The 12383-nt window shown below is 53.6% G+C and overlaps 2 protein-coding genes across 2 annotated transcripts; both read right to left on the bottom strand.

The window, feature by feature from the left end:
• Window positions 1-556: 556 nt before the first annotated feature.
• J4E85_006326 (uncharacterized protein) lies at window positions 557-2406 on the bottom strand (the record flags this gene model as incomplete). Its single annotated transcript, XM_051470566.1, has 2 exons — window positions 557-1487; window positions 1538-2406. The coding sequence occupies 2 exons, from the start codon at window positions 2404-2406 to the stop codon at window positions 557-559; spliced, it is 1800 nt and encodes a 599-aa protein (XP_051326054.1).
• Window positions 2407-4583: 2177 nt separating this feature from the next.
• Window positions 4584-11993, bottom strand: J4E85_006325 (uncharacterized protein; the record flags this gene model as incomplete). The annotated part of the gene is made up of 4 exons (XM_051470565.1): window positions 4584-4973; window positions 5032-11762; window positions 11818-11882; window positions 11932-11993. 4 exons carry the CDS (start codon window positions 11991-11993, stop codon window positions 4584-4586), a joined length of 7248 nt encoding a protein of 2415 aa, XP_051326053.1.
• Window positions 11994-12383: the final 390 nt, after the last annotated feature.

Below are 12383 nucleotides of genomic sequence, written 5' to 3'. Positions count from 1 at the left end.
TGCTTCGCCCGCTGCAGCCTGACACGCGCCGAGGTGAGTACAAAACACTGCGTGCAGCATGTCGAACAAGAAAGACTCAACTGATGAAAGTTGAGTCTGTATCTTATCTTTGCAGCAATGGGGACGAGCAAAACGCGTGTCTAGAAGTTGCCGCGTGCGACGTGAGGACGCGACGCACTCGCGTCCACATCTGGAACGGAGAGGGTCTAACTGGACGCGGTCTAGCGCAAACGCGCCCGACGTGTAGCATCGAAAGTGCTGGAGTATTACGACAGAGGTTATCCAAACTCGCTCCATATTAGTAGCATAATGTTCCGGTATTGAAACGTCTACTGACATTACGCAAGTAGGAACTACTTGCTAGCAAGTCATGTGCTCGGGCCAAATGTAACGCGGGCTTCTAAAGAGAATATCTAATTAACATACATATCTACCGAAAACGAATACTAACGCTCGACCAAAACATCGCTCTAAGGGGGTATCGACGACAAATTCTATGCAAACAACAAACTCCTCGTACTTTTCACATCCTCCACGTACACCACCGTCCCATCTTCTACCTCCTAAAGCTCCACCCCCTCTTCCTCGCCCCAATATCAGTCTGCGACCTCTCCAGCGTCGGCATAGCCGTAGTCGTAGGGTCACTCTCACGAGGTCTCGTCAGCGTTCTGGCACGACTCCAAGCCCTACCCCTCATACTCTCACCGCCATCAGCCAACTCTCTTTCCCGTTGTCTCCTCTGCTGCTCTTCTGCACTTTGCTGTTTCCATCCGCCTTCAGTCCTATCCTCTTGCTTCTCTGGCCACAAAATTTGGTGAATGACAACCGCGCGGACGTTCATGAAGATGACGAAGAACCACATCATGACGAGGGCGATGGTCATTGCGCAGCCGATTAGGGCAATGGCTCGGTTGTCGTTGAGGGCGCGGGCAATGGCGAAGGTCGATGTCGTGAGGGCCGTGTTGGGGAAGATGAAGGAGTACCATGTCATTGCGAAGTCCATCTTGCCTCTCCGGGCACACGACCAATGTGCACCGACGCTGACGAAGAAGAACCATAGGGCGAGACCCCAGAGCCATAGTCCCATGTAGTTTGCGCAGATCATGCCGACTTTGCCTGCGAGCTCGCCGTTCCCTTCGCCCATGAAGTCACTGGGTACGGTCTTTGGGAGCTCTTGACCCATCATGATGACGCCGGCAATCGTGAAGCCAGAGGGACCGACGGAGATGAACATACCGGGGCGCAGAGATTCCTTGGGAAGTTTCTGCGTCATGAGACGGTAGATGAAGGCAGCGTAGATCATAAGCGACACCAGGAAGCCTATGCCTTGGATGACATACCCAGTCAGGATGATGGTAAGAGAGATGGTAGGATCTTCAACCTTGGGCGCGAGGTTACCAGCGTGAGGTCCGATGATGAGCAGAGGGTATGCTGGGAAGATCCAAATGGGCGTCATCTGGGAAATGGTGAAAGTCGTAGTAGACCACCTGTGATTGTTAGCATACTTGTCAGTATACGATGAGAAAGAGACACGAACATAAGCAGGTAGATGCCAATGGAGAAGCAAACAGCAAGACCACAGTCCATCCAGAACAACACGATCATGCATTGCTCCAGCCACTCTCCAACGCCAGCCATGTCAACTCCAAACTGACTGATGTTGATCAAGATGATACCAAAGCTGACGATAGCGGCAGGGATGAACAGCGACTCGGTGGGATGGAGGAAGGAAGCCTTGAACGTTCGTGGGTAGAAATAGAACCGGCAAGAGATCATTGCGACGTTGAACAGGAACAGGACGATATTGAGGATGAAGAAGATACACCCAAGCGCGTAGATGCCGTGGAAGCGGAACGGGACAGTGTACAGGACGTTGGCGATACCTCCAGTGGCCATGGTAAGACAAAACCAAGTCCAGGTGAAATGCCGTATCCGCTCCTTGAAGCTCAACCTCGTCCTCTTCTCCGGCACGTCTGCATTCTGAGCGCTGCGCTTTGTGCTCCTACTGGTAACAGCAGCCAATGCCGTCGGGTTCTCGCGTATGGAATCGTCAGTCTTCTCCGTAGAGTTCGTGTCGACCCTCTCGTTGTCGTCGCCATGGTACTCTATCTCTTCCTCTTCGCGCTGAATCTGCTTCTGCACGTCGTCAGAAAGGCCTTCGGGCTCATCGCGACTCAGGGGCGTTGCCAAAGTGAGGCTGGGATCATCGAAGGGATTCTGGTTCGTCGGATCCGGATGCGGCGTCGCGACATTCGGGTGCGAGCGCCATTGCAGTCTCTCCTCTGCACTCGACACGGACGCGGTAGACGAACTGGACGCCGGTCTGTGGACGACGCTGGAAAAAGGCGGAAAGCTGTCGTTAGTAGGCAAGCGGCCTATCGCGAGGTTCTGCGTGTTGCGGTTCATGATGCCAAGGTCGAGCCGCAGCGGTACATGCGGGGCGAGCGAATTGGCAGCTGGAGTCGGAAATTGTGGTTCAGCAATGACCGAATGATGTCACACCCCTATTCTCTTTCGCAGCACGTGTGGAAATCTTTGACTCAACGCTAAACGCAAGAGAAGACTGCACAAAAAACCCTCAAGACGAACTTCTGGATTCTGAAACAAAAAAGTCCGGCGATAAGAAACCCTATGTACCTGCACGCGCCTCCCATAAGAGCACCGCTACAACAGTTTTTGACCAGCCCCCCACCCCGTCGATCTGCCGCACTTCCAGTCGCGACAAACCAGAAGCCAGCAAAGTTGCGTCGACATGGCCATAGCGGCCACACCATCTCGGCTATCTAGCCGGTGCCCTTGGAAGACGCGTTGTTAGCGGCAATGCGGAACATAACCCAAGAGCAAACCCAAGCGTTTCAGAACTGTCCATCTGCAGGTTGCCGTCACCATCATTTGTGTGGCTGTGTTCTACACCCGTTCCTTCCGCGTCACTGGCGGGAATAGTTTGTCTCCATGATAAGGATTCGACGTTCTCGGACGTTCTGACGTTTCGGCTGGCCAGGGGCCGACCCGGCCGAGAACTACTGCCCAACACCAAATTTCAAACCGTCAAGTGGCCCAACATAAGCACTTCTACAAATTCAGCTCTGACACTCGTTGGTGTTTTGCCGGGCATTACTCCGCGATACGACAAGCAGGCTCACTAGCAAGCATTTCGAGGTCAATGACGCGCTGGACCGTACAACTTGAGGCACGTCCGTTGCTTTTGAAACCATTTTTCTACACATTCTCATGTAGATCTCACGGTTATTACGGCTGAAGATCCCCTCACAATTCGTCTACCACGTCACGTGCGCTCCTTGGAGCTGGCAAGAACGGCATCTTCGATTGCGACTACATTGCGGAGACCGTTAGCCTACAAGTCTGTCCTTAGTTCGGATCCGTACGCGTGATGTACGGAGACATGTATCCGAATGTACATATTCTGGACCTTCGATTCAGACTTGTGAATAGGTTATCGTTATGTCAACAGCTTGCAGGCGAGATGCAATATCCAACTCGCTGCAGCAATGTGACTTCAAAACGACTACTACACCAATGAACATACATTACCAGCATGGAACGTGGTGACACAACAGGAAGCTAAGCACGGCAACCTACTCCACTTTTACCCGTCAAAGAGGGTACCGTCTTTACAATGCCGAGAAATCTGCGTTATATACTTCACGGACAAGAATCGGCATATAACATATCAACTCCAGAATGTAGTCTAGACCACTGCATCCGTACAGCTAGTAACATAGTGCATCTTGTGCCGTTGTTCCGCCTAGGTACTGGCAAGCACGGCAGGAAAGAGGGCGAATCCGTTCTACAAATGGTACACATGTAGATGATCTAGATCCCGCATGTTCTATACTTTCCCCGGCATGTGTTAACCATAGCTTCTTCATATCCACAAATCACGTTTGCATCGCGGGCAGCAAACGTCTTGTCGACCTTTGACAGTACTAGACCCAGTCTTTTCGGATCCTTTCATGCGTGTCCCCACGTAAAGCAACGTCATGGAAGACCCTTTATGCATTGTCAGCAGTTCATGCAGACATCAGCGTTACTGACGGGCTAACTAGTCAGACCCTGTGGCGTGTACTGCATCTTGGACGGTAAGCACGGCAGGGCAAGATACCATAGGTAGCATTCTGTCCGCTTACCTTTTTCTGACATCTGAACGACGTTCATGACCAGTAACGTATGTGTTCAATACACCGATATCTACGCCATCTAACCCGTTCTTAACACCACTGCAAAACACTCACATAATCATATACAAAACTGATCATAAGGTAGTAGTTCATCATTAACCCCACAAGTTACACATGCGCTCCACCCCATCAACACCAAAAGCACCACTGCAATGCCGCTGGAGTTGAAGAAGAAAGAGAAAGTTCTCTAATCATACACAAAACTCGTCCATGAAAAAAAGCCAAGACCCTTGACTCCTCGCAAGACCCATACCATATCGCACCATGCCATGCCAACGCTAATGCTACCAAAGAACACCCAACCATGAAACACTCCCTCGCTCATACCCATACCGTGCCTTGCCTCTCGCTACCGACAAACAGCAAACGACGAAACAAGTCCACCTACCAAAAACTACACCACCCAATATAATGCTGACAAAGATTCTCCAAATTCGTCGCCTCCTTAATCAACCGATCAACCTGCATCTCCGTGCGCAGCTCCTCACCCTTACCAAAGTCCTTGCCCGTCAACTTCTCCTTAACACGACTGAGAACCTGCAAGGCGCGTGCATTCTGCACTTCCTTGGCATCGACGTCGTTGTTCTGGGGAGGAGCAATGGAGGAGCGGTGGCGGGGGCGACCGACGATGCTGGGCATTTGGTGGGGGTCGTTGGGGTTGGGGTTTGCGGGGTCGGCGACCATGATGGATTGGCGGCGTTCGGAGGGGTAGTTTGGCTCGGGGGAGGTGTCGCGGTGGTTGAGGCGCCAGGTTAGGAGGGGGTCGTGGATGAACTGTTTCCAATCATTAGTAAAACAGCCGTGTGAGAATGGGGGAATAGAAGGGACTTACAGCTTCAAGCACAGCCATGACACTCTCCTTGTTGCTTCTCAACACGCGCATGACGTGCTCGCAAGTCGTCCGGTAGCTACCCTCGATATTACTAACTTCCATGGCATACGTCAACATGCGTGTGAGACGGAATGGTACGCGTTCTGGGTACTTCTCCCGGTGCATGGCTACTTCGAAGCAGTCGCCGAAGTCAATGTGAATGATGTTGCCGGTGACGCGGTCCAGCATCAAGTTACTAGGGTGGCGATCGCCGAGACCCAGTATGTAACCGACCATGGACATGACGGCGAGAGAACGCGTGTAGTTTGTGCGGCGATCAAGCCAGGCTTCTGAGGATTTGGATTTGAGCCACAAGACGCGGTAGAGATCCTGGCCTGTTGTGTTGTCGAGCGCGTAGCCGAAGACTTCAACCTTTTGCATGAGCGTGAGGCAGTCGTAATCAGGCGCCATCTGCAGCATGATGCGGTGCTCAATGTTGAGGAGAATCTTTCTACTATCGCGATACTCACGGATGAGCACATGCAGAGTGTCGCTGTTAGGGACCCAACCAAGCAGACCGGATTGCGTACTAAGCGGGACCGCGGCGTAGCGTTGGATATTAAGGTGTCGCTTACGAGACTCCACATCGTTGGAGAGCAGCGTGTTGCAGAGACCGAAGAGTTGCATGACACGCTCGTCTTGACGAATGTCTTCGTGGCCCTTGAGGACATGGGTGTGTGCTTTCCCGTCGCTTCCGCGCATTTCCAGCTTCCTGGGTCGCTGCTTGGACTGGATGACGGATGCAACAGGGTCAAACGAGATGATGCGGATAACCGGCTTGCCAACCTGGTACGTTCCAGGAACAGCAAGTTCAAGGTCATGCGCGTCCTTGAGCTTTGGTGAGACATACTGCAACTCAAGCGTCATCAAGGACGGCAATTGACGAGCGATCTTGCGGAACACCTGGTAGTAGAGATCCCATGCCTGGTTGAGGTCGCCTATTTCACCGGATGTCCTGAATGTATTACACCAGTCCCGGGCTTCTTGGAGTTCGCGACCGAATGATTGGATGAACGAGATCTCACGTAGAGTCTCAGGTCCCTTGTCGAGCATCGCATGGAGTGGGGCGAGAGTAGCAAACATGCCGTCGATGTTGTGATCGCCAAAGTAGAGCCTACTGGCTTCCTCAAGACCCTCGTGCCATTGCTCATGCCAGAGCACAGCGATACGGATAAGTTCGTGACTCACGAGATCGGCTTGCTCGACTAGCTTTGGCGAGTGCTCGCGCATAGCCTCCATGAGCTCCTTAGCGGATCGCTGACGTCTTGATACATCTGACTTCATCGAGACAGTCAATGGGAAGACCAAAGCCTGAGGATGTGCCTTGCCGACTTCGATGAGCAGCTGATGAATCGACTGCCTGACTACAGCGTTGGGCTGGTTGATCCTAGCAAGCAATTGCGGAATGACCTCGAGCCATGTGTCGATAGGTACAGACTTTGTACCCTCAGTGATGGTGCGATTAACACCCTCACGTCCTCCGTAGCTAAACCACAGGGTAAGCAACCTGAGCGTGTCCTGCAACGAACTAGTTGAAGACAGTGCGATTGACTTGAAGAAGCCCTGAATAGCCGGGATGACGTGATCGTGGATGATGTTATTAGGCACTTCGGTAGCCTCTCGGTCAGACTTGGATGTGATGGAGTTGATGACTTCGAAGTTGGCGAGCGCCCAAGCGTGCCAGGCCTTGTACCAGTCCTTGTTGTAGCGCGTGGCAGCCGCATACGCCGCTAGGATCTCGTGAACGAATTCGTGCTCCCACTCGCCGTCTTGGAGCTCTTGCTGCCAGTCACCTTGCTTGAGGTAACACTTGGCGAGCAGGCGATGGCTCTCGGCTAGTTCAGTAGGCGAGGCACCTATGGACGACCCGTTTAGCATGCTTGAGCCATTCATGCCATTGACTCCACTGTGTCCATTGGTTGCAGCAAAAGGGTTAATGTTCGTGAACATGTGCTGACCATTGGACATACCGTTCATCCCATTCTGTCCCATCATCGGGTTGGTTGCAGCCCTAGTGCGCATCGCAAGATCTTCAGATAGTCGCCCGGTGAAGTCCTTCATACTATCAAGAGCCTCCTGTTTGAAGTTCTGATCGGCCCACATGTACTTGTAGGTCGTGTATGCGACTGGGTGCGAGATCTCGTGGGCGTTGTTGCGGACGAACTCAACTACAGTGCTGTCGCCGGTGCTCTCAATATCTAGCAGCTTCTGTAGCGCCTTGTTGGCGAGGTTCATCCTGTTGCTCTTGCGGCAAAGGTTGGTGTACTTGATCCACATGTCCGTACCCTCCTTTGGAGAGATGACAAGTTGTCGGACCTTGATCATGCGCTGCCAGACTTCAGGGTTCGGTTGTAGCCCTCTAAGCCGCTTCATCCAAGTCTTACGCATGCTGCGCTGCTTCTCAAGATTGCCCTCATTCTGCTTGTACTGCATGATCTCCTCGAGCTCTGCCAGCATCTGCACACGAATCATCGGCAAGTAGGCGCGCTGGTATGACTCTCCAAGGAGCGAGCTCAACTCGGTGTCTAGACCCTTTCTAGCCTTGGCGATCTCGTCGACAGCAATCTCGAAGCGGTTGTTGTGGATGTTGAGAATGGAGGCGAAGAAAGCGCGATCGGGCGACTGTTCCTTCATGACACCAAGATAGTTGTCCATATCCGCAAACTTGCCCAGACCCCAGGCGGCCGTGGCAGCAAGCGGTGCTATCGCCTTACGATACTCCTGCGTCGCGTTGGCCCACTTCTCCTTCGACAAGCTGGAAAGCAGGTCCCACTCGCCTAGAGCGTGCAAGCAGCGCATCTTGCCCATGGTGACGTCGAACGAGTCTGGTTCTTCAAGCTCGCGCCTCTGATACGCAGCAAGCGCTTCATCCCACTTCTGCAACTTCTCGAACCAAGTCTCTTTCAACTCTACATCCGCGTAGTTCTGCGCCTTGCGCAATATACCGAATGCTGCGTCGGTCTGCTGCAGCTGGTTGTTGATACTGATAAGGGCTTCCACAGCGCTGGAATTCTGTTCCGCGTTGAACTCGAGCTCCTTGTAGTGGAGTGCCTTGGCAAAAGCGTGGCACTTTCCAGCATACATACCAAGTATCCGCACATCAATGGGTAGGGCTTTGTCATCGTGCTCCATGAACTCTGCCAAGTTGAGTAGAACTTGTAGAATCTCAGGTGGAATGTTGGGCGATGTGAGTGCGGTCTCGATAGATCGAACAAGCTCTTCTTGATATTGATCGTAGAGCTCAGTCCAACATGAGACGAACGCCGAGTTGAACAAAGTACGTGCGATGGGGTTGTACACGCTACCGAGTGGTGTGCAGGCGCGTAATGCCTGCTGTGGCGACTCCCGGAGAAGCTCGACACTGAACCTTCGCATCCATTCGATCCAGTCTTCCTTGGTGGTCTTGTTAGAAGCCTCCCAGGCCTGCTTAAGATGCTGCTGATTGACCGCCAACTTCTTAGTAAGGATCTCCGCGGGGTTCAAGTCTTCATCGTCTTCGCCGTATCGCTCATCAGGGCTGAGATCTTGAGGCAGTGGCTCGCCCTTTTGCAGCTTCGATACGATACGTCCGTAGTTCTCATGGGGTACCTTGTGCGCGATGAGGATCTTGTTGACGGTTGGTACGAAGTGGATGTAATCTGGGCCAAGCTGGAAGATGAGTGCGCAGAGCGTCTCGAGTGCGGTCTGCTTGAGGGTTGGCTCGATGCCTGACAACACTCGGCAGAGCGGATGCACAATACGTGCGGCGAATTCCGAGACGTTCACTTGCTTCGACAACCGTCCCAGCGTCTCGATAGCATGTCGCCGGATCTGGATAGGTTGGCCTGGCTTGTCAAACATCGTGACCATGACCGGGATGATGAGATGCATGTACTCTTCTGCACTAGAGCCGAAGATAAGGAACGCGTGCAGTACCCGCTCTGAGGGCAACCGCTTGCCGGTCTGGTCGGAATCAAGAACACTCAGCATGAGAGGCAGAACATCTGCCAGATAGACCTTGAACTCGCCCTCCAACGAGCGGGCAATAGCCTCAATCAGGGAGAGAATAGTAGCTTGTAGCTGCGGACTGCTACTCCAGTACTCCTTGATCGTCGCAAGGATGCTGGGCAGGTAGGGTCGGATGTGTTGGCGAACAATTCGAACAAGCTGGCTAAGCTGGTTAAAGTAGCCTTCCGAGCGTCCAGCCGGCGTTGATCGGATGACGTGAAGGAAGCCAGGTACAACTTGGCTGAGGAAAGGAACACACTTCAGTCCCATGGTCGCGTAGATGTTCATGACAGCTTCGACAATGGCAGTGTGGTACTGCACCAGAGACGGATCCTTAAGTAGTCCCATGAGCGTGCTGATGACAATCGTCGGGTAGTACTCCTCATTCGAAGGAGTCGTGCCCTGCATGATGAGCGAGACATCAGTGATAGCCTGCGCTTCCAGGATGAGGTGCTTGTCTGGCGACTGTTCCATGATCTTCTGGTACTCGTCCGGGTCCAGGGCTCCAAGAGTACCCATGAGTCTAACAGTCTCCCTTCTGAGTTCACCTTCCGGTTCCGTCTTGACGATGCTCATCAGAATGTTCATCAGCTCTGGATATTCCCGGTACGGTTCTATGACATAGCCGGCATTTGTCGCCAGCTGTCCGAGAGCTTTCAGAGCCGAGAATCGCTTAGCATCCGACGTCTGATCTTGCATAAAGTCTAGGATGACGGGCATGAGATCTTTGATGTACTTGACCATACCTTCGCCACCGACTGTGGCGAGGTCGCCAATAGCCTTGAGCGTTGTTGAAGCAACCTCGGGGTTTGAGTCTTTGCACTTGGGCAGCAGAACCTCAACAATGGGATCTATCAGCGGTTTGATGAGACTGTCCGCGGCGCCGACTAGACTACTAATCAACTTGGCGCTCTCTTCCTTGCTGCGAGGGCTGTTGGCGTAGTTGACCTCAGTCAACAGCTGAAGTAGGACCTTGCGCAGAGAAGGGAAGACGTAGGCAGGATTGACGGCCGTCAGGCGACCAATGATGGACATGGCAGCTTCTCGGATGGCGAAGACCTCGTCATTGAGAGCGAGGAAGAGAGTGCGGACGTTGTCTGCCTTTCCGAGATGACGGTCGAAACGTGCATCCAGTGCCATGAGGACATCCCACCGAATGTCGGGTTCAACGTCGCCTACGCCGACAGTCAAAAGCTTCTCGATGATGTCGCCCACCACCTTTGTCGCATGAGTACTAGTCTGGTGGACAATAGGGTCCTTGACGAAGAGCTGACAGCACGTCAGGGCGGCGCGCTTCCGAATCTCAGCGTTGTCGGCTTCTACGTATCGAATGGCAACATCGCGGACGAACTCGTTCAGCACGTGGCCTGTGAAGTCGAAACTACCGAGTGTGTGTAGTGCCAGCGCGATCTCTGCCTCACGCTGGGGGATGATCGAAGGGTCCTTGTGGTCGCGTGTCCATATTTGTGGAGGTTGTGAGATCTGGAAGGGACTGCCGAGGGGTAGGAAGTGTCGGCCAGCAAGGATTTGGCTGAGAAGATCTAAGAGCTTTTCTTGGATCATAGGGCGTGATGGTGGTACGTAATGCGCCATGTCTACAAGAGCTTGGAAGAGTGCGTCGCTCAAGCCGCAGGAGAAGATGGGATCCAGTAACCGCTCAACAGACTTGGTGAGTGCCTGACCGACGGCTGCCGCAACCATGCTGAGACATTGGAAGATGGGCGCTTCGTTAATGGCGGCCTTGTTCCGAGCCTTCGCGATCAGACCCTCCTGTATGAAGCCCAGGATGCCCTCGAGGTATGGTGAGATGGCGACTCCGACCGCGTTTGCGATCTGCCCGATGGCGACGAATGCCTTGTCCCTGTCGCGGTCCTTCCTAATGAGACCCTGGAGATGTAGCATGCACTGGTGGAGGTACTTGGTCGCAAACTCGGTTGGCGAATAACCAGCGAGGATGGGTATGATGAGCACTACCTCCCTCCGTACGAGCGCATCACGATGCTCCCGGTACTTCAGTACGTGCTCAACCGTCTCCTTGTACTTCTGGTCGTTCATGAACATGGCGCTCTTGTCGAGGAGCTCCTTCATGGTAAGCAGGGAACCGTGGATCGCTTCGTTCGTGTTGATGGTGAAGCCGCGAAGGATCTCGTCGTAGACCTTTCCGAACCATAGCTGGCGCATCTGCGAGTCGCGCGGGGATATGATCTCGAAGCAGGCGCTGATGGCTTCGGCGGCAGATTCCCGAATGAGGACCTTTGGATCTCGTAGGGCGACCCAGATGACCTCGAAGATTTGCGCAATCCATTGGTACATGAGCGTGGGGGAGTTCTTCGCCAATTCGCGCAAGATGAGGACAGCGGCGAAGCGTCTATTCTCCAGGCGCTCCAGCTGCAGCCACTCCAATGCGCCCTTGACTTCTGCCTCCACCAGCTCCGCCGTGAGTGTACCGCCGGGCTTCGCGAGTCGTCCCAGGGCCTTGGCCGCGACCACCATGGCTGTGATATCCTGACCCCGCATTACCGCCCGAAGGTATGAGGCGAACCGCGTCGTCTTCTGGCCCGCATCGTCGCCGCGGAAGTCGATCAGGGCGTTGAGCGCGTGGATACCGCCGATGCGTTCGTTCGAGTCGGTGCCGGTGACGATGAGGCCCGAGATCTTGGTGTAGACTTCATTGTTGAATGTGGTGAAGACGTTGGGCGCGAGTTCTGCACAACGTCAGTTTCCCATAGCTTGGGCGGGGTTCTTCGCGTTGTCTCTCACCTCGATGCGCCGATTCGACCTGCTGTCGCAGCGCGGTTGCTGCTCGCTGTCGCGTCTCGTCATTTCTTGGTTTGTCAGCCGCCTGTCGCAATGGTTGTACTGTATGGAGCTCACTTTGACCGTAGGTCGTGGACTATGCGGTCCAGGTTGGCCGAAAGGGGACCCTGCTGCGACATCTTGACTGCTTCAACGGAAGCCTTTCGCAGCAAGAGTTTTTGGTCTCACTCCATCCATGAAAAGGAGCGAAAAGAGTGTTGTAGAGGGGCGCGTGGGGAGAATTGGTGTTGCCAAAGTTACTGGACGCTGCAGCCGTATGTCACGAACGCGGACTAGCGCATTGACCTCACGCGAGCCTCGGGAGCTAACCCAAAGCGCACACCGGGGATCCGCAACACCAGCCCGTGATTAGCAACGCGGTGAGGATAACGGGTGAGTGTGGCCAGGCCTACCGCACGAGCAAAGGTAAAAGACTGGATCAATCACCCACATGTCATCTATTCCACTTATCGTCGTAAAGGAAAAGTACCGGTGTCAGTGTTGTGCACACCATAGTCCAATGACAACCC

This window comes from Alternaria conjuncta (genome assembly GCF_024043145.1).
Source record: "Alternaria conjuncta strain BMP 0040 chromosome Unknown scaffold_8, whole genome shotgun sequence".
Taxonomy (NCBI): Eukaryota; Fungi; Ascomycota; class Dothideomycetes; order Pleosporales; family Pleosporaceae; genus Alternaria; species Alternaria conjuncta.
The sequence above is the reverse complement of the archived record's forward strand: the minus strand, read 5'-3'. Positions and strand labels throughout refer to the sequence as shown.